The sequence below is a fragment of the Schistocerca americana genome, chromosome 4 (assembly GCF_021461395.2).
Source record: "Schistocerca americana isolate TAMUIC-IGC-003095 chromosome 4, iqSchAmer2.1, whole genome shotgun sequence".
In the NCBI taxonomy this organism is placed as follows: Eukaryota; Metazoa; Arthropoda; class Insecta; order Orthoptera; family Acrididae; genus Schistocerca; species Schistocerca americana.
Window position 1 is genome coordinate 650,992,245 of NC_060122.1, and position 21,898 is coordinate 651,014,142.

Here is a 21,898-nt window from a genome sequence, read left to right on the forward strand (position 1 = left end):
GAATAATGTGATTGGAAATTGTTAAAAGATTTCTCTAATCCTTCAGAATCGGGCATGAAATACAATTTCTTAACACGATACTTGTCATTCATCTCAAATTGGCAGGTGTAAAATGAAGCTAATAAATGAAGAGAGAGATTAAAATGTAGTATGATATATATAATTTACAGCTCTTACATAACTGTATTACAAATAAAGTAATCTTAAAATTATGTCCATAAAATATGCAGTTGATAAGTCAGAACCTTAATGTAATTTTGCTCCAAAAGAGGATCAATCTTGTGAACTCCATAAAAAGAGCAGAGACTAGTAAAGATTAAGGCCACAGGGGTTAAAGAAGGGAATGAAGGGTATGTTGCAGGTATGGTTCCCACCTGTGCAATTCCAAAAAGTTGGTTTTGGCAGGAACGATCCAGATGGCACATGCTAAGAAGAAGGCACACACTAAGTAGAAGTAAAGTGCCTGGTGTTTGGTATCACACTTGGCTACCAGGTATCCAGCTGTCTCTTGGCCATATTTTGGCAGTGGCCATTCATTTGGACAGACAGGTTGTTAGTGGTCAGGCAAGAGTAAAATGTGGCTCAGTGGCTGCAATTAGGTTGTTAGATCAGAACAATGCTTTCTCAGGTGGGCGTTAGGAAGATGTATGGGAGAGGTCTTCCATCTAGGTCTGCTGCAAGAGGTTGGGATTGGTCGTGGAACAGGAATAGACTTAGATATTCTGTAGGGTGTGTTGGTGGTGGAATACCACTGTGCAAATGGTGGAGAGGATATTTTTCATTTTAGGCCAGAAGGAGAGGTAGTTGAAACCCTGGTGGAGTACCCGATTCTGTTGCTCTAGTCCTAGTTGGTACTGGGCCAGGAGTAGGGCGCTCTTTTGTGACCAGATAGTTGGCATGTGAGGGATGGTATGTGACTGTGGAAACGAGGCACAAGAGATCTGGTACTGGACAAGGTGGTGAGGGTAATTTTAGTCTGTGGTGGCCTCATAAGACCCTTGCCATATGGAGGGGGCTGTTCATCACTACAGATGCAATGACTAGGCTGTATGAAAGGGGCTTCTTGGTGTGGAAGGGGTGGCAGCAGTCAAAGTGGAGCTATTGTTGGTGTAGGTAGGTAGGTTTGATGAGGATGGAGGTACTGATGTAGCCATCCACGAGGTGGAGATCAATGTTGAGGAAGACAGCTTGTTGGGATGAGTAGAACCATGTGAAGCAAATGAGGGAGAAGGTGTTCAGGATCTGGGGGAATTCTTGGTCCAGATCATGAAGATGATGACAGTGAATACGAACCAAGTGAGGGTTTTGGGATTCTGGGTGGTTGGGAAGGATTCAGCTAGATGGCCCATGAATAGATTGGCACAGGATGGTGTTATGTGTGTGTCCTTCACTGTACCACAGATTTCTTTGTAGGTGATGCCATCAAGGGAGAAGTAAAGTGGATTTCTGTGTAGGTGATCCTTCAATGGATAAGTAATTTTGGTTGAGGGTATAGCTGGTCATGGTGCCAGGTAGGTTTGGAGTCAGTCAGACAGCATTGACAGTGAGGAACGGGGTGTCAGGTGGTAACAGGAACTGTGGAAAGCTTGTAGAAAAAATGGTTAGTGTCTTTCGTTTAGAGTATTAGAATACAGGTAATAGGCTGAAGGTGTTGGTCTGCAAAGGCATGCAGCGTAGTTGGGTTTGTGTGTTTTAGGAAGCATGTAGAATGTAGGAGTGCGAAGAGTGGAAGGAGTGGGGAGGGAGGTGCACTCAGGTGAAGAGTTCTGGTGGATCTAGGGAACTGAGGATGGACCCAAGATCTTGCTGGAGCTCTAAAATAGGATCAGTGTGTCAGAACGTGTAGATCGACATACAGTATAACCCCACTTTTATGTTCCCAGAATTAACATTTTCCTGCCATTTACCACATTTTTTTATTGCTCCTGTCAGATTTTCTGTGTTCTCAGTGTTAATTCACTCTCAATTTTTCATTAACGTATTTATAATTTTCCTGTAATTTGCACTTCATGAAACAATGTTCGTGGAGAAGAAAGTGTCTTAATGGATATAAAATTATGCTGATTTAGCATTGGCCTTCAAGTAGTGTTTATAACCGTTACATGGTTAATTTTCTTGACACCAGGGTGCTCTGTTCTACACATATGAATCGGTAAGAGTCAGAAGAATTTGTGCTTTATATCTCTTGCCACTACCAAGCTCCATTCAGTATGGTGGTGGATGGGAGTAACTAGGTTCATTCGAATGATGACAGGCTAGAATTTTCAAACTGTTTCTTCTATGCCACAGTTTCATGATCGTCATGAGGTTTCGAAAGCATATTTATTGTGTTTCACTGTTTGACAACTTGAAGTGCTAATTGACACTTTTGTCCTTTTTCTGTTGCTCAAATGTTCCTGGTTTAAGTAATGAAACACTGCACCATTTATGTATTTTTTCATCCTTAGCAAAATGTCTTTTGAGAATTTATTCTCATTGTTAAGTGCAAATGTTTACGTAAGGACTTTTTGTGATGCTTCACTCACAATCAATGTGTGTGTGTGTGTGTGTGTGTGTGTGTGTGTGTGTGTGTGTGTTTGAGAGAGAGAGAGAGAGAGAGAGAGACACAGACACAGACACAGACAGAGACAGAGACAGGAGAGGAGGAGGAGGGGGGGGGGGGGTCTGCATAAAGGAGTCACCACAATACCTTAGAACCTGAAAACATGAATACAATGAAAGTGGCACATGACTTGCACATATGCAAACATCACACAAAGTCTTACAGAAATACTTCCACTTGACAATGAGAATAAATTCTGAGAATTGTTGTACTAAGCATGAAAAAATTGTAAGTGGTGCAGTGTTTCATTCCTAAATAATGAATGAATGACACAACTGCAGGCTTTCCAAAACCATTGATAATGATGAATGAAATTAAATCAAATATTTCTACTTGCCAGACAGTTCCAGTGACACCAACAGCTAAAGATAGTACAAAGTTAAGATAACCTTCTTGGATAATAAACAAATCCGTGATGATGAGTATTTTGATGCCTATTACGTACACATATCATACATAAACCACAAAAATGCAAGGGGGGATGATATATGTAACTTTTACCACGTAACAAGTTATTTTCGCCATTTTACACTTTCCTGCATTTTATGTCAGTTTTTTAGAATATGGCATCTGGCGGAGTCTCTCTACCAGGTAATCCTTGTGCTTCATGACCAAAGTAATGTAATCTTCTCAGCAGGCAGGATTATAAGGTCAGGATTAGTTTTGAGGTGGTGATTTGTTATTATTTCTGCAGATGAGAGATTGGTTTTCATGTTGAGGGATTTAGGTGATGCTAGTGAGGCAAGATTTGAGGATAGGAAGTTCTGTTTGGTTAACAGAGCATGATTTATGGATAGCAAGTGCGGATTGTGGTTAGATGGAGTATATTGAGTAAAGCAGGGTTCAGTATTTGTTTTGGATTGAGTCCAATTTGTAGGGTTAGTGGCTGAATAATTTTTCCATTGTAAGTACGAGGAAAAGGAGAGAAGATCTTTAACAAACCCAGCATGGTCGAAATTGGAAGTCGGGCAAAAGGTAAAATCCATGAAAAGGCGTGATACGTCTGTGGGACTGAGGCTTTTTGAGGATGGCAGGAGGGAATTTCTGAGGATGTGGCAAATTTAGTATGTCTGCAGGATGGGTTTGGCAGTTGCAGGGTGCAGGAGAAGTTTGATGGAGGCCCTTGTAGTAATGGGGGAGAGTAGTAATTAAAGGTGGGAGTGTGATGAGAATAGATTGACAGTTTTTTTGGGCAGAACAAACTTAGATATCGGGAATCTTGCATCCGGAAGCTGGTACTAGATAATGCAAGATGCCCACATCACATGACAACTGCCTTCTTGTTCACAGTTCTGTAATGGAATGTACATTTGCATCCACAGTATTGGATAAATGATGAAGCACTGTAACAAGTGTGGACTTGTGTATGTTGGGTGGGATGGGGCAACATTCCAATGTACAGAAGATACAAATGCATCATACTGTGACAGACATGGTCTGCAGCTTTACAGTGCTGTCAAAACTGAAATCTAACAGCTGGCTTTAACAGTCTCTTTAAAAGTCTTTCAGACTGCATTTAAACTGTGCTTTATCTGAAACCAAGTTTTTAATGGTTGCTGGCAATTTATTGAAAATGTGTGTTCCTGAATATTGGACCCCTTTTTGGTCCAAGGTAACTGAGTTTAGGTCTTAATGTAGATTGTTCTTATTCCTACTATGTATTGAGCTATTGGTTGGAAATAGAGATGTATTACTTGCAACAAATTTCATTAAGGAATAAATATACTGAGAAGCAGTGGTTAGTATACAAAGTTTCTTGAACAGGTTTCTACATGATGTTCTTGGAATTTACACAACAAATGATTCTTATCACACACTTTTGCTACCTAAAACCTTTTGCTTGGTTTGATGAGTTGCACCAGAATATGATCCCGTATGACATAATAGAATAAAAGTATGCAAAGTATCCAAGCTTTTTATATTTATATCTCCTACATCTGACATCATTCTCACTGAAAATACAGACTTGTTTAGGCACTTAAGCAATTCTGTGGTATGCCCTCCCCAACCAAATTTGTTATCGAGTTGTAATCCCAGAAATTTAACCCTGCCAACCTCTTCGATCTGCATGTCTTTATATGTTACACATATGCTGGAAGGAAATCTCTTACAGGTTCTGAACTGCATATAGTGGGTCTTCTCGAAGTTTAGTGAGAGTGAATTAGCTTTAAACCACTTATTAATGTCAGTGAAAATTTGATTAGCATCTATTTCTAAATCTGTACTTGGCATGCTACTTATTGCAATGTTTGTATCATCTGGAAACAAAACAAACTTAGCATGTGGCAATGTAACAGATGAGAGGTCACTAATTTACACAAGAAAAACCAGTGGACCTAAGATGGAACCTTGAGGAACACCACATGTAATTAATTCCCAGTTGGATGAAGACTGACTGCTTACTGCACAGGTATTTTGCAGTGACCCCTTCGTTTCCTGTTAGATAGATAAGACTCGAATCATTTCGCAGCATTGCCAGTGACACCATAATTTTCAAATTACCTGAGAGAATGCTGTGGTTCATACAGTCTAGGGCATTTGACAGGTCACAGAAAATGCCAGTAGCTTCTAATTTGTTGTCTAAAGAATTAAGTACATTCTCACTGTAAGTGTAAATAGCTTTCTCTATATCAAAACACTTAAGAAATCCAAAATGTGACTTGGCCAATATATTATTTGCAGTCAGATGCTTAAGGAGACACTTGAACACAACCTTTACAAATACTTTTGAGAGAGCCGACAAAAGTGAAATTGGTTAATAGTTTGATGGTATCTCTTTATCCCCCTTCTTGTAAAGAGGCTCAGCATATTTTAGCCAGTCTGGAAATGTTCCGCTGATAAGAGATTGATTACACAAATAATTAAGATAGAATTCAACTTGCGTGAGCACTCTTTGATTAACTTCATTGATATGTTATCATACCTGCTGGAATACTTATATGTTAAGAATTTTATGATGGATGCCTCTACTTTGGGAGATGAGTGTGTCATTTCCATTTTACTGAAGTTATTTTTAAATACTGGTCTCAGATACTCCATTGCACTGTTCACTTCGCCTGATAACCCCAAGCTGTCAGTAAAAGAAATGAAGTACTTGTTTAAAAGGATTGCAACACTATATGACTTGTTACCAAAGTCTCATTTATTTTTAGAGCTATCTGTTCGTCTTCCTTTTTGGCCCCACCTTTCCCATACAGTTTTTATTTTGTTGCCCGATGTAATTATCTTTTTCTCATAATAAAGCTGCTTTGATTTCTGAATAATTTGATTCAATATTTTGCTGTATTATTTGTAATGCATTACAATTGTAACATCAGAGCTGTTCGTAGATAGTAGATACAGTCTCCTTTTTGTCCCCCATGGTATCTTTATTCCTTGTATAATCCACAGTTTATTTTTTGACTTCTGTGTGATTTTAGTTACCTTTAGGGGAAAACGATTTTCGAAAGTGGAGATAACTTTATTAATGAATGCTTTGTATTATCCATTTGAGTCAGAAGTATTGTAAACATCTATCCAGTTCATGTCTTTGATCAGTTTCCTGAATTTCTCAATTTTTGACTCATTTATTACCCTCCTGTAGTAAAATTTAAAATTTTCTTTATCCTGACAAGTTTCAACATTTAACACAAGATCCTGCATGTCAATATCAGATAGCCCATTTACTATTGGATATGTGATACAACCTCTTTCCCTAGATTTGTCTACAAAGATATTATGAATAACAGTCTTGGAGCATTTGCATATCCTAGTAGCAAAGTTCACAGTAGGAACTAAATTGAACATGAGATGGGATAGCAGAGCTTCCAGATTTTTTATGAAGAGGTTGAAATTTCCTGAAGGTGATCTGTATATACCTACTATTATAAAGGACTTATTATGAAATACTACTTTTGTTGCACAAGCTTCTAAGTGCTGCTCTGAGCAAAATTTATTAATATCAATATTCTTGAAGTCAAAACAGTTTCTGGGTAATATGGCAACACCTCCTTTCTCCTTATTTTCTCTACAGAAGTAAAAAGCTAACTTGAATCCTGTAACATTTAACATATCTGTACTAGTGGTCACATGGTGTTCGGATAGGCAGATTATATCAACTGGTTTGCTCAACTCTAATTCTTCAACCCAAATAAGCAACTCATTAAGCTTACCGCTCAGTCCTCAGACATTCTGTTGCAATAATGATAACTGATTTTGTGCACTGGCTGAATTACAACTGGATGAATCTAATTTTCCTGCCAATTTTGTAGCATCTCTAGTTTTATCAGTGTGAATGTCATTTTCAGCCTGTCTCTGAACATCTTTTGTTTCTGCCCTACCTCTACCTAACCTAAAAAACCTACTGATCTGTCAAGTCACATGTAACCACTGGTACTTTACCACTTGTGACAGCCCCCCCCCCCCCCCCTCGTGCCTCCCCCTCATGCCCCCCTCCCCCCCCCCAAGTTATTTGCAGTTAGCCCGAACAGTTTTGCCTTTCCTGTTGAGGTGGAGGTCATGCCTAGTGTAGTCCCACCTGCTGATAGAGTCAACAGGAACCACACTGATATGACACCCCATATCTGATCGAAGCAGCCATTCCACCTCTAAATTAACTCTCCTGACAGAAGAGTTTAAACGAGGCTAGTCATGGTCATACACCAGTATGTCTCCTTGCTGAAGCTATCTTTACCAGGTCACTCTCAATTGAAGAATTAGGGTTCCTATCTATGCTGTTGCCTACCCCACCCACTATTACCACGGTGTCTTCCTTTGTGAAGTCTTTGCAAAGCCTCTCACATGACACAGACTTATACTAGGTTTAAAAAATCTTGTGACCTGGTAACCTGACCCTACTTCATCCTGCACCAGCTGGCCAATGCTTCTCGCATGTGAACTACCTAACAACAAAACTTTCTTCTTCACAGCTTTTTCTGACTTCTTACATTTCAAACACATTTTGAAAGTTTGTTGTGTCCTGTCTACTCCTACATCAATTTGTGGCTCATTAGTTTCCAACTGTGACAACAGATCAAACCTGTTTTCCACATTCACAACCATACTGTCTGAGAATGTTCTATTCCTATTTCTTCTATAACCTGTTGTCACTTCCCACCTCTCTTTTCCCTTCTCCCCCCTTAACCTTTCCAGATATTGTTTTGTTTTATCTAGTTGTATCCGAAGGGCAGTAATATTCTCGTCCTGTTCCACTATCTTCCTATCTCTACAGCAAATCCTACACAACCAATGAGCCTTGTTTATTTCCCTAATTCCCATGCCACTACAGTTACCCACATGAAAGAAACCGCAACAACTCTCACACAGCACCCCAGAACTAACAATCCTACGGCAAGTTATACACTTCTCACTCATGGCAAACAAATTTTAGCTTTAGTCTAAGTTAAAACAAGAATAACTTCGTAGACTACTCAATTAATACATTAAATTTCTATGAAAGTTTAGGCCTAAAGTTCGGATACTAATTCAAAACTTCTGGAGAAACAAAAAGATATAACTTGTATTTTTTACGCGATGAAACGAAAAGCAAACAAAGAACTGAGCCTACACTATATAAACTTTTCACTTATGGATAGTGTATAAGAATACTCTAATTACATAAACTTTACTTTATTGAAATAATCACGTAACTTGTAGTATATAAAAACATAAACAAATCCTAGCCCAAAATTCGCGCCTATGAAAGGTTTTCTATTTTCAGAAAATACGCCAAAAAATGTGAAGCCTTCAATTGACAGCTTACAGTAGGTATTAATTTACTTAATTATGATGTAATACTGCCTTAATTAATTGTTATTTCTCAATTAAACACTTATCTTTACAAGAGCTGTGAATGTGCACAACTCGTCAACCAAAGATGCTAGTAAAAATCATTACTTGATATGTAGCTAAAACAACTTCTTCGTACTTGAATTTAGATATGCAGGTAATTCGTAGAAAGAGTGGCCAATTATGTATGTTGGTAATTTTTTGTTGAATTGGTTGAGATTCCCAATTTCTTGCGTTGGACGTATGTTGAATGAGAAAATTAAGTGGATGCAGGTTTCTGATTCTATTTGTCCTACAGCGAGGACTGCTGCATTTGTGTAAACACTACTGCCCTGACTATATTGTTAAGTGGCATAGTGGCGAACACCAAGATGGATGGGTTGAGGCTCCAGTTAATACAAAATGTAACGTCAACTGCTGCATATTGAGGGCAATTTCGACGGCTTTCAAGCATTCATTCATTCATGTTACAAAGAGCCCAGTAAGGAAAGAATCTGCAAGGATGTGGAACTAGCCATGCTATAAATTAATCAAGAAGCAAACAAATCGCAGAAATTTAATTTTACACTGTATTAAGAGTAAAGAATCACTGTCCTGCTCAATGTATTTATGCTTGTGCCAGTAAAATTCACTAAGTAGATTAGAAAGAGAGTTGCTTACTTGAAAAAAGCTGTTGTCTTCTCAGTTGTACTAAGTAGCTGCTGTTTATTTCATGTTGATAAGTTTATATTTAATTGATTACATTGGAATTCTGTAAAGAAAATAGTTAAACCTGCATCCGTAAACACAGAGTCCTGTTACTAGTTTATAACTACACTATGTGATCAAAAGTATCTGGACACCTAGCTGAAAATGACTTAAAAGTTCATGGCGCCCTCCATCAGTAATGCTTGAATTCAATATGGTGTTGGCCCACCCTTAGCCTCGACGACAGCTTCCACTCTCGCAGGCAAGTGTTCAATCAGGTGCTGGAAGGTTTCTTGGGGAATGGCAGCCCATTCTTCATGGAGTGCTGCGCTGAGGAGAGGTATTGATGTCGTTCAGTGAGGCCTGGCAAGAAGTCGGCATTCCAAAACATTCCAAAGGTGTTTGTATGATTCAGGTCAGGACTCTGTGCAGCTCAGTCCATTACAGGGAGGTTATTGTCATGTAACCACTCTGCGCTGAGGAGAGGTATTGATGTCGTTCAGTGAGGCCTGGCAAGAAGTCGGCATTCCAAAACATTCCAAAGGTGTTTGTATGATTCAGGTCAGGACTCTGTGCAGCTCAGTCCATTACAGGGAGGTTATTGTCATGTAACCACTCTGCCACAGGCTGTGCATTATAAACAGGTGCTCAACCGTGTTGAAAGATGAAATCCCCATCCCCTGATTGCTCTTCAACAGTGGGAAGCAAGAAGGTGCTTAAAACATCAATGTAGGCTTGTGCTGTGATAGTACCACGCAAAACAACGAGGAGTGCAAGCCCCCTCCATGAAAAACATGACCACACCATAACACCGCCGCCTCCGAATTTTGCTGTTTGCACTACGCATGCTGGCAGATGACTTTCACTGGGCACTCGCCATACCCACGCCCTGCATTCAGATCGCCACATTGTGTACCATGATTCGTCACTCCACACAACATTTTTCCATTGTTCAATTGTCCAATGTTTACACTACTTACACCAAGTTAGGCGTCGTTTGGCATTTACCAGCATGATGTGCGGCTTATGAGCAGACACTCGACCATGAAATCAAAGTTTACTCACCTTCCACCCAACCATCATAGTTCTGGCAGGGGATCCTTATGCAGTTTGGAATTCCTGTATAATGATCTGGATAGATGTCTGCCTATTACACATTACAAGCCTCTTCAACTGTCGACAGTCTCTGTCAGTCAACAGACAACGTTGGCCTGTATGATTTTGTGTGTACGTGTCCCTTCACGTTTCTACTTCACTGCCACATCGGAAACAGTGGACCTAGGGATGTTTAGGAGTGTATGACACAAGTGACACTCAATCACCTGACAATGTTCGAAGTCCGTGAGTTCCGCGGAGCGCCCCATTCTGCTCTCTCACCATGTCTAATGACTACTGAGGTCGCTGATATGGAGTATCTGGCAGTCGGTGGCAGTACAATGCACCTAATATGGAAAAAGTATGTTTTTTGGGGTGTCCGGATACTTTTGATCACTTAGTGTATGTGGCTTGCAGCTTCGCAGATAAACCAATACTTGATATGTAACTAAAACAACTTTTCAGTATTTGAATTTAGATGTCAGATAATTTGCAGAGAGAGTGGCTAATTAGATATGTTTATAATTTTTAGCTGAATTGGTTGAGATTCCTAATTTCGTGTGTTCTGTTGTATGAGAGCATAATGAATACCTTTGCGCCACAGTGTAAGAACTCCACTCTAAATGCTAGACAAGGAGGCAAAGTGTACATCAAAATTGTTACTGTCTGATGTTGTATTTATGTAAACCAAGGTTCTGCTGAAACCGATTTTTTATTGTCAGCAACAAATCCATTAAGAAATAAATATATTGGGGAGCCAAGTGTAAGTATTCAAAGATCCTCAAAAAGGCTTCTGCAGGATTTGCGGTGGAGTAATTTTAACAGTATTCTTAATGGTTCCTTCTGCAGTATAAAGACAGTGTGACAAAATAAAACTAGTCTGTAAAATATGTATAAGTCTGATGCAAATTATCCTTGTTAATGAACTGGAGAACTGGCTATTACAGAAAATGCTGTAATCATGATTTGGTGCACCAATCTGTCCCGAGTGCTTTTTTGTTACATTTGAGTGAGTGAGAGGAGCAGACGTGTTCAGTGACCAGCTGAATTCAACACAAAATGGTGCTTACAGTAAAATAATGTGTGCTCATTGTTGAGTGTTTTGTGAAGCACAATTTGTGGAAAATGTGTTTGGCATTGTTTGCATAACAGTTTAGGACTAGAAGTGGTTTGACAAAACTTGCAGCAGAGTCTGCAATGCAAAACTTAGTGGAAAAATGGCACGAAACATACTCAGTAGTGAATAGAAATCACAACTATCCGGAAATAGGCCAAATACCTGGAAACATTGCTTGAATGAAGGAAAGTTTGCACAAAGTCTGATGAACTCTGTGCTGTTTATTCCTACCAGTGGGAAGTAACAGATCATCATGTAAAATAGTTATAAAATATGACCTGCATTTGCACCTGTATCTTTACAAATTTACTGTTTGGCATGAGTAAAAGCACCCAGTTTTGCTTTGGCATCTGCAGTTATGCCAGTGGTTTCTAAGTGAACTGGAATCAGGACTTTCGGACCCTCAATTTTTCAAGTCTTCAGATGAGGCCTCGTTCAGTCTGTCAGGGTATGTGAACTCGGAGCACATGTGCCATTAATGCATCACAATATCCCCACCAGTGCCTGAAGAGCTGTTGCATAATCTCAAGACTGGTGTTTGCATGATAATAGGGTTCTTTCATGGAACTGTTAATGCTAACTTGTACATCCAGAGACTGTTTAATTCATACGTGGATCAACACAGAGATGATGAACAACTGTATGGATATTTTCAGCAAAACAGAACAGCTCACACTGCCTTGACAGCCTTCTCACAAGTGCCAAGGTGTTCAGTGAGGAGAGGACAATCACATTGGTCACCTGATCTCTCTGTGATTGTTACCTGTTGGATTGAATTGAAGGGTCAGATGTTCTCAGATAATCTTCACACATAGGAAGAGTTACAGCAAAAAATTGAAAATGCTGTTGCTGCTCTCCCTGAGGCAGAGCTGACACACGAGTCTCATAGTTTGATAAATCTAGATCAAGGATCAGCAGCGGCAGTGTCCAACATCTTCAAGTTTTTGCATTTTAATCCTGTGTCAATCTTATTGTAAATATTTTAAAGCCAGTTTTATTTTGCCCACTCTGTATTTATTTACCCATAACTATATTGCTCCAGATGTAATACTGTAAGACAAACAAGGAGTGAAAATATGCAGAATAACGCAGCACCTCTGTATTTACATCAACATAGTGAGAGAAGCTTTTAAGGGCAAACATGCTGAATTAAGCTACTTGTTCAGTTTATCTTTGTTGACTCCATTTTAATTTGTTGTACCACTGGGCCTCAAGGAATTCTACATCCATTGTTTTATTTAGTGCATGACCATTAATGCCTACTTCTGGTACTAGCAGGTAATTTATTAGTTTATGAAAACACATAGGAGTGAGATTAAGGCCTAAAATAGTTAGCTGTGAAGCAGCTGTAGGCCTGTTCACCTGTCATGTGATCTGTCTTTTGTAAGGTTGAGTATGGCCCCTTCATTATAGCACACATACGTCATCAGCAGTTTTTGAACCACCTTTTAACGGCACTGGAAGATCATTTTGGAACGTTAAGAAAAGATTGCACCCAGTACCGATCCATGTGGGACACCACATAACGCTGCATAGTTGCGAGGTTAGTTTCACACCTGTAACATAGTCTGTCGTAAGACCTTTCCGCTTTTTACTATGAAGGTATGGTTCCATCTAAGTGAGGGGGTACTTTTGATGCTATAATGCTTCATTTTGCCAAGTAAAATTTGTGATATACACACAGCATACCAACAAGATATTTTTTCTTGTTTGGCTATTGTAGGAATTTGTAACTGAGATCAGGTGTAAAGTTCTGTGTAGATAATTGAGTCAGCGTTCTGATCTAGGCCATTTTGTAAAAAAGCGTTTCAAAAGACTGGAAGGAGTGAAATAGGTCTGCGATTAGAGTTGGTTTACATATTGCTTGTGTTGTAGATATGTTACTGTAACATATTTGAGGCTGTCAGGAAATATGCTCCAAGCTATTGATTGAATACCAAGAAAACTTCAGGGTAATCCTGTAAAGCCAGCACAGGATTGTGTTACCATGTTATTACCATGTTAAAACACCATCATAGACAGCAGTCCCCCTCCCCAGATTTAGTGGAGTCTTATCTTCATAACAGAAGGTGGAGAGTGTTATTGATGGATTGTGTCAAGGAAGGAATTAATCATTGAATTTTGTGCCCAGTGATATGAACTAGTCGCCATTTATGGTAGAACAATTTTCTGGAGGCCCAGTATTTCAGAAGAATTTTCAGTTACATAGCTTATTTTGAACGGCTGCTGTAGGTGAATAAGCACCAGTGTGGCTTTATCACTATTGCAGTGCTAAACAACGAGATCTAGTAGTGACTGTTCTGTTCCCCCAGTTAGTCTCCTGCACGTATCTCCATTATGCTCTGTGGAGTCGTAATCTTGAGATTTCAGTGAACCATCCACATTATGGATATTTTTTTCTGTGAGAAATTCATCCATGAGAGCAATTTGACAGAGCATAGTTAACTGCCTGTTTAGAGGAACTTTGATCCTACTATAAATCTTAAAAATTGTACCTGTTTTTGCATTTTATAGCTCTTGGTGTTAACAAAATTACTTCAGGCATCAACATAACTGGGAAGCTTTTTTACACTGATTCAACATGATGATACCTCCTCACACCACAAAGCTACCATTGCCCAATTTTCTTCTTTCTGGATGTTCCTGTATTTTTACAGGTTTAAACTTTTGAGGGAGACCAAGAGATGAGTACACTAAGCAGATTCAGAAGGATGTAGGCTGCAGTAAGTACTGGGAGATGAAGAAGCTTGCAAAGGATAGAGTAGCATGGAGAACTGCATCAAACCAGTCTCAGGACTGAAGACCACAACAACAAACTTTTGCTCCAGATAAGTGTGTGATGGGAATCATTTTGCAGAGTGATGTGAGATTAATATGTGAAGAGTGTACTCCTTCATCTGTTCAAGCTTGAGTCTTGGTGCTGAGAATCTGCCAGAAAGAGATCTGCCTCTGTTCTACTAGGAGTGAGATACGCACTGCCAGGGGCGCCGACTTATAAAAGATATGGGGGGGAGGGGGCGGCATACTGGGGATTTTGCTCTGGAAAACTTTTTTAATTTGTAGATGAAAAATAGTGAGTTTGAAAGTTTTTGAAGCATTTTAGAGTCATATGATCAACATTAGAACCCTGGAAACTGGGCTCTCAATAACTTGACACTCTGGGAAACTCCACAAGCCTGACATTTTTTGGTAAAAAGGTAATTTAATTTACAGTAATAATCATGCTTATAGACTATTACAGAGCAGTGAATATATAGCTCTGAAAAGACTGAAATTATATTTAAATAAATCCTAAACTATCATTAAAGGAATAAAGCATAAAATATTGCTGTCACACAGTAATAGCACTTAGATTAATAAGTGAAATAGCTAATTTAAGCTTGCTTTGAATGAGGCTTAGGGTTCATTAAATAAAAACAATATCTCAAAGTTAATGATTTTATAAAGTTAATACAGTATGCCTAATACTTTGTCTAAAAGTATGTAAACAGCAGGTTTTAATTGGATCTTACACCCTAAAAATATTTAAGTATTTGAAAATAACTAATACAGTACTGTAGTAATACAGCACTAAACTAGTACTAATATTTCAAAACTGAAAATTTAACATTATGTATGCATTTAATTCTCTATTTTAATAAAGATTTTTAATGTTGCTCTAAATGCCATTATTAGGGCTAGAGTGTGTTTAAAAAGGTGCAAATGTCGACTGTCTGACTGGATTACTGAATATGAAGTCGTTGATGACTGGTCAGATATCCAATTCATCCAAAACATCTCAGTGGGCATGAAGAGCAACCAAGTTGTTCAGACGTCTAAGGGTGCTAAGTGACCATTCTGCTGTTGCTGTCATGATTGGAATTACTTGGAGAAGCTTAATGCACTTCACTACTTCTCACATTATTTCTCCAACGGCACGCTCTTGTGTAATGTACTTTCTTACATCACACGTTTTTTAAGACCAGTTGTTTTTTATTAGTGATATCGGTTAACATATTAAAGTGTAAGCACAGACTCTGTGTCTAGGTCATTTTTTAAAAATTCAGTTGATTTTTCCAAATTTGTTTCACCTCTGTTTACTAAAAGCAGGCACTCGTGTTCAACTGCAATGATCTGTGCGAGTCCAGTTGAAGCAAACCACTCAGTAATGCAAGATTGCACCGCTTCACAAACTTCGATGTAAATAGCTTTGTAGTATTCCTTTGGGGTTTTGAAGGTGTGCAGTGAGCTGGCTTCATTGTTTTCATACTTTGTAGGTATACTTCGATTCCGAGGAAGTGAAGGATCAATAACTTGTGAATGTTTTTCTTTTAAACACAATTCCCAAAAATTGTTCAAAACTATCATGCTTTCCATTCAATATACAAATCAAGCCCTCATATATTTTTTCCAGATCAGCAACACTTAGATGAGGGCATTGAATTTTTTTGTTGACATTCTCTACTGTGTTCATTGCATGGCAATAAAGACGTAAAAAGAAATAAGTCTTGAATTGCAACATTGACTCAAGGAAGCCTGCACATTTGTAACTTGCCTCTGTTTTGTCCTCTGCAGAAAATGTTTAAAAAAACTCTTAAAAGTTCTTCAAAGTTTTTCAATATTCTCAAGATACTAGAAGCTTGCATAGTACGAGTCGGGCAAAGGGGTCATAGACCAGCTTGGTCGTTGGTGCTCTCACAGCGTATGCTTCTGAAAAATCCCATCCTTTTGTTGGATTCCCTTACGGTGTTTATTAAGTCCTTGACTAAAGCCATAATATCCCTCATAGATGTAAGATGGCGGAGACTGTCCACAACTGCCAAGTCTTAAACTGTGAGCAGTGCAGTGCACTAACGTGCTTTTGATTGTATATCCAAAACTAACTTTTTTAGTCCTTTGAACTTACCTCTCATATTCGAGGCACCATCATAGCACCGTCCTCTTAAGTTATCCATTGACAAATGAAGACGAGCAAAAACGTATTTTAAAATACTAAACAGAGTTTGTGATTCAATGTTGGGGATCTCATATAAGCCAATAAAGTCTTCGTTGATGATTAAGGAATCATTGACAATTCGAATACAAAATGACACTTGTTCGTGAAGTGCATTCTCATTGTTTCATCAACCGTAATAGAAAAAAAATAAATAAGGGGGCAGATTATAAGTGTGCCCGCAGCACCGTAACACTATCATGATTCACCCTGCTCGTTTTCAGTTAACATGCTTACTACCGTAATAATTATTTGTTTTAACTCGTTACTGTCTGTATTTTAAAAGGTAAGTATCGTCAAACAAGGAAAATAAATTCCAACATAATTTTGTGATTTTACAAAGCATAATATAAGTAATAATTTCCTTAAATTATTGGGGGGGGGGTCTGCCCTCCCCCCCACCCCCACCCCCACATGAATTTTTGAGGGGGCTCGGGCCTCCTCAGGCTCCATGGTGTGGGCGCCTGTGCGCACTGCAGATGTGTGTCTTTAGATCTCGGGGCACAGCTTGTCAAGGGACTTTTAATACAATACTCAGAAGTCATGAATGGAATACAAAATATAGCTCTAAGGATAGCAACATGCTGCATAGTTGAGATCTTAGTGGTAGACAGGCAGTATAGTTATGTTGCTGTTGTTATTAGCTACTAATGCAGCAGCAGCTGCTGCTGTTGAAGACATTTGTTTGTTAACTCTGGAGAAAAGACATTGTTCAGAAGTTTAGTTACAAATTCAGTCCGATTATGTACCTGTATACTGCCCACCATCTCAACTATTGCCTTTCTTCTCACCATTGTTTGTCATAAAACTTCAACTCTTGAGAAAGCTGTGACATCCACAGTCAGTTGTCTCACAGTTGAGGCTAGATCTTGGTCCGTTTAATAGTGCACATTCTTGGTACTAGCTTACAAAAAAAGAGTTCCAGGACATGCAGACTGTTCTTTTGTTGGTCAGTAAAAGGGCAACCAAGAGTGTTAAAGCTATAAAATCACGCCTCAATTGTCACTCAAACTGCAACCTGTGTATGGTTAGCTTTAAAGTATCCATGGTTTCTGCCTCTCAGTATGAATACAAGACATATCTTTGTGAGATTACATTATCAACATACCCAAAAATTACATTCTGTTTACAATTAAATTGCAGACATGGTTAAAATGTGTTTAATGCACGGTTTTTGTTGTTGCATCGTTTTTATTGTTGCCAATCTGAAGCAGGAGCTCTACCAAACAGGTAGCATATTTATAGTTCACGGGGAAAATTGTGAAAATTATATATGATTATTTTTCACTTTTTCCACACAATTTTCTATATTCCAAATAATACCTAATTTTTGGAGACTAGTTCATAAAGAGAGAATTGTCTCTAAAAATGAACAGGAAATGGTAGACAGTCAAGCACCCTCTGTACATTCATTACTCAGTTATACAGTCTCTGCTAGGACACCACTTCAGAAGGCTTGCCAAGAACGAAAAGCTTTGTAAATCTAGATACCCTTGCTTTATCATGTCACGAAAGAAAGAACTGCATTGTGTCATCGGTTACATTTTTACAGATGGAAAATTGTACTAATGTCCATCTGAATGTTTATTATAGTATCATGCAAAAATTTGAGGATGCAAATTGGTAGAGAACTTTTTGAAATTTTTGATAACAACATTAAACAACACTTCGTCCTATGTGGTAATGTAGCAGTGTGTGGGTATAAGAAATTATAGATTTCTAATACTCGCACAGTGCCCTTCTTCAACCAGTAAAGCCATTTGTGGGAACTACAAATACGGTTGCAAGATCATACTGCAGAAATTTACCTTGTGCCTCTTTGTCACTTATGTATGGATTTTTTGTGACCATTTGAAAGCATTTTTAAGTATGGACCAACAAATTCTACTCCAGAAAATAGTATATCACACATGGTGAAAATAACATTTTACGCATACCTCTGAATTTATTGTGCCTCAAACTATATACTTTGGAAGATATCTTACATCTTCAGATGTGCTTAGGTTTAATATATAGGTTATTCTATTGATTGCATTGTCAAGTTACTTGGCTGTTGACAACATTTTGGCATCACAAGGTGTGACACTATCTGAAATATGTGATTATGTGAATATTGTCAGTGATGACATACCTCAACAGTGCATTAATGGGGATGGTCTAAAAACTTCACCTAACTGCATCTGAAGAGGGAAGATTCTTCCTAAACACACAGTGTAAGGAATAAATCAGTTCATTCGCAAATTTTGAACATTTTACTACTGCTAACCCAGGTTGCCATGGTCATCACTATTCCATCTAAGGAGATGGATAAGTGTAAAATATAATGTAAATGACATCCCTTTAGCATGAGTGGAGTCTTATTGTCACATACAAAATATGGCTTCACATTAGCAATGTACACACTGGGGAATAGAATAGGGAACATAGAATATTGAATCTCTCAGTATGTGGGACTGTGCCTATTTTTGTTCCTGAACTATCTAAATGACGTTCCAAAGGCTGTAAAGGTCTGTTCAAAATTTGCCAAGTCTGATGGTGATACAAGCAAACTTATCAAGGACCAAACCATCAATATGTCAGACATGGGTATGTCAGAAGTAGGAAGAAATCAGTGAATGGATCACAGCAAACATTTGATGTCTTAACCTTTTACCTCAACATGATTCACATTGTGCAGTTACAGGCAATACTATTCTGGAATAATGCAGCTATTTTCAGTTAAGTTCAGCAGTTCTTAGGTTCTTGACTAGTGATCAGAATGGAGTTGTGTGCTGTGATTGAAAGGTCATGTCACCAACAGACAAAAGGCGAGAAATTACAAATCCTTGCAAATTCAACATAAAATTCAAAGCTGACATATTATCGACTTCTTTTATTAGTTATTTAAGTATCTGGATTTGGTCATGGAAAACATCTGTTAATGCCATTGCAAACAACAGTGTAAATTGTAGATTGAGACTATAAAAACCGTGTAGGTGTGTACCAGTAGATGTTTGTTTACACATATGTACTACGAAGTAAAAGATAAATAGTAGTTAATTACTCTAAATATGAAAGCAACAACATCTTTGAAATGTTCACTTTTTTACCATAAGCAGCAGGTCTTTTTCCAGCATGACAATTTTCCTGCTAATTTTATTTTGTCCCTTTATAGCCTTTGTACACACAGACAGATTATTACACATTAGTGGTACTTAATAGTTAATACATAGTGAAGAAGCACTTTTTGACAGCTGTTAGCTGCTGCTATTTTATACTGTAATTCATTCAACTTCATTGAAGGTTATCCACTGTGAATCGGTGCGCAGAACATGACGAATGCGTGGACATCTTTTATATTTTACTATATGCTGAGATCATCTATTTAAATGTTATTCCTTCTGATTTCAGATCAAAATGATGTCTTTATGCTACAACCCTTCACCAGCAAAGACTTTGCAATACGCAGTCTCGCAGATAGAATTTCTGATTTGCAGCATCTTGTATATTTGTATCCTGACATTCCTAAGGACCAGGCATTTGGAAAATATTACACACCTTTTACAGGTGAGTTTAATTTTAATAGGATGAGAGTGTTTACAGAGGACACACAATTTCTCAACTTCCAGCGTGGTATGATTCTCATAATTCATAGCCTACATTAAAACTGTGAGAATTACCAAGCAAGATATATCGAAATATTTTAGGGACATACAGCTTCAGTATTAGAATTAATTGATGCTGAGAAGAATAATGACTTGTAAATGCATGAGTTAGGTATTCAATGTTCTGTGGATAATAATTCTGACCTCTTGCTATGATATTGAATGAGTAGTCAGTGTTGCTGTTATAATCAGTGGAAAATGCGGTAACATGCTGATCATTTACATGATTTTTTTTAAAGTGCTTTGTTGGTTTGTCATGCAGTGATTTATACTTAACAGTGTTCAATTATTTTATATACCTCACTTTAAACAAACAAACACGCGCACACACACACACACACACACACACACACACACACACACACACACTGTATTACTTTATTATTCAGTCTGTGTTTTGTGGAACTCTTGATAGAGGAGACGAAGATGATGGTAGTGACTTCAGGTGGATTCCTCTCATCCGAGGGTCTAAGTGACCTACACTTCATTTTTATCCATATTGAACCTGTCCCTACCTCCTATTAGTTCTGAAATGTCTGGTTAACTTCAACTTCTTAAAAACTCCAGATCATTAGGTGATCAGTATCTTTTCCAACTCTTTCTGCCACATTCTGTATTAATTTATGTTACCCATGACAACCACAAAAAAGGGGTAAAAGTGCACTTCTTTGTTCTAAACCCAACGAATTATCCGATCTGTTGACTCACCTCTTGCATTACTACATCTTTTACTTCCATGACATCTCTCTTTCACCATAGTAATTGCTTATTTTTGTGTGTCTTCCTTAACGTTTCCCTTGTAGTTGCCTTACTGCAAATATAAAGTATGTTGTTTTTCTGGCCTGAAGCCTCTGCATTATTCTTTAATTTTCTTCACAATTTTGTCCCTTACTCTCTTCCCTAGAATGTCTTCAAATATTTTGGCCCAATGCCAGTGTCACTTTTCTATAGCTCCTAAATTCTCTCTCGTTTCCTTTTTTGAAGACAAGGACAGTTATTCCTTTCTTCCAGTCTTCTGAGTTTGTCTTTCTGTCCAAACTACCCTCGTCACATGGCATAGCCATTACTTCCTAAGACTCCAGCAACTCTTACCATTGCTGCTGTCATCTCATTTACACCTGATACCCCCTCTTCTTTTCATAGTATACATAACTTACTGTACGTATGCTCAGGTCAAATCCTTGATTGCTGTTCAGCACTTCATTGGGTCTCTCCTCATTGGCTGTCCAGTCCCCATTTTAACGATCTTTGAAGTGTCTTTTCAACATTACTTTTTGTATTCATCATCATTTCATTACCATTTACATCCAGTTTTCACTCACACCTTACCTCTTTCCCTTTATCATACCATACAGTTAATGATTTATGTATTCCACAGATTGTAATTATGACCACTTATGATTATGCACAACAAATCAGCATTACAAACTATCCCATACAGTTAATGATTTGTGTGTTCAGCAGATTGTAATCATGATCACTCATGACGATATACAACAAATCAGTATTATAATATTAATACACTTCCTAGTGACAATTATGGTAGCATTACATGTTTGTCTTAAATTATGGTGTATCCTTATTTTGTTATTAACAATTAATGATTTACAATAGCTTTGTGCAATTCATTTTGGAGTGGAAGGAGACTTGAAGCAAATGTGATTCCTGTTCGGTTTTAAGTTAATTTTAGTATCTATTAAATTCTGTACATCACTAGGTTGGTGGTCAAAGATTTTTGTGGCTGAATACCTCACTCCTTTATATAACAATGAAAATAATCAATTATTGATAATATAATGTAACTGGATAGATAAAATATCTACTCACCAAGCAGCGGCAGTAGAATACATACACACAAAAAGGTTTAATTTGTGCAAGCTTCCGGAGCCAGTGCCTCCTTCTGGAAGGAAGAGGGGCGAAGGAAAAGGACTGGAGAGGTTTAGGAAAAGGGGTACTGTTTATTAGGTCTCCCCTGACTCGGGGTTCTGGTTGACTTTTCCGAACAGCACCCCTTT

The 21,898-nt window shown here is 38.2% G+C and overlaps 1 protein-coding gene across 5 annotated transcripts in view; it reads left to right on the forward strand.

Annotated features, from left to right (window-relative positions):
- The window catches only part of LOC124613193 (signal transducer and activator of transcription 5B), a 146,501-nt gene that overhangs the window by 99,736 nt on the left and 24,867 nt on the right, over positions 1–21,898 (forward strand). For all 5 annotated transcript variants that reach the window (XM_047141849.1, XM_047141848.1, XM_047141853.1 and 2 more), the window contains one exon: positions 19,630–19,785. In XM_047141849.1, the coding sequence (XP_046997805.1) occupies positions 19,630–19,785 (156 nt within the window). The remainder of the gene's footprint in view (positions 1–19,629; positions 19,786–21,898) is intronic.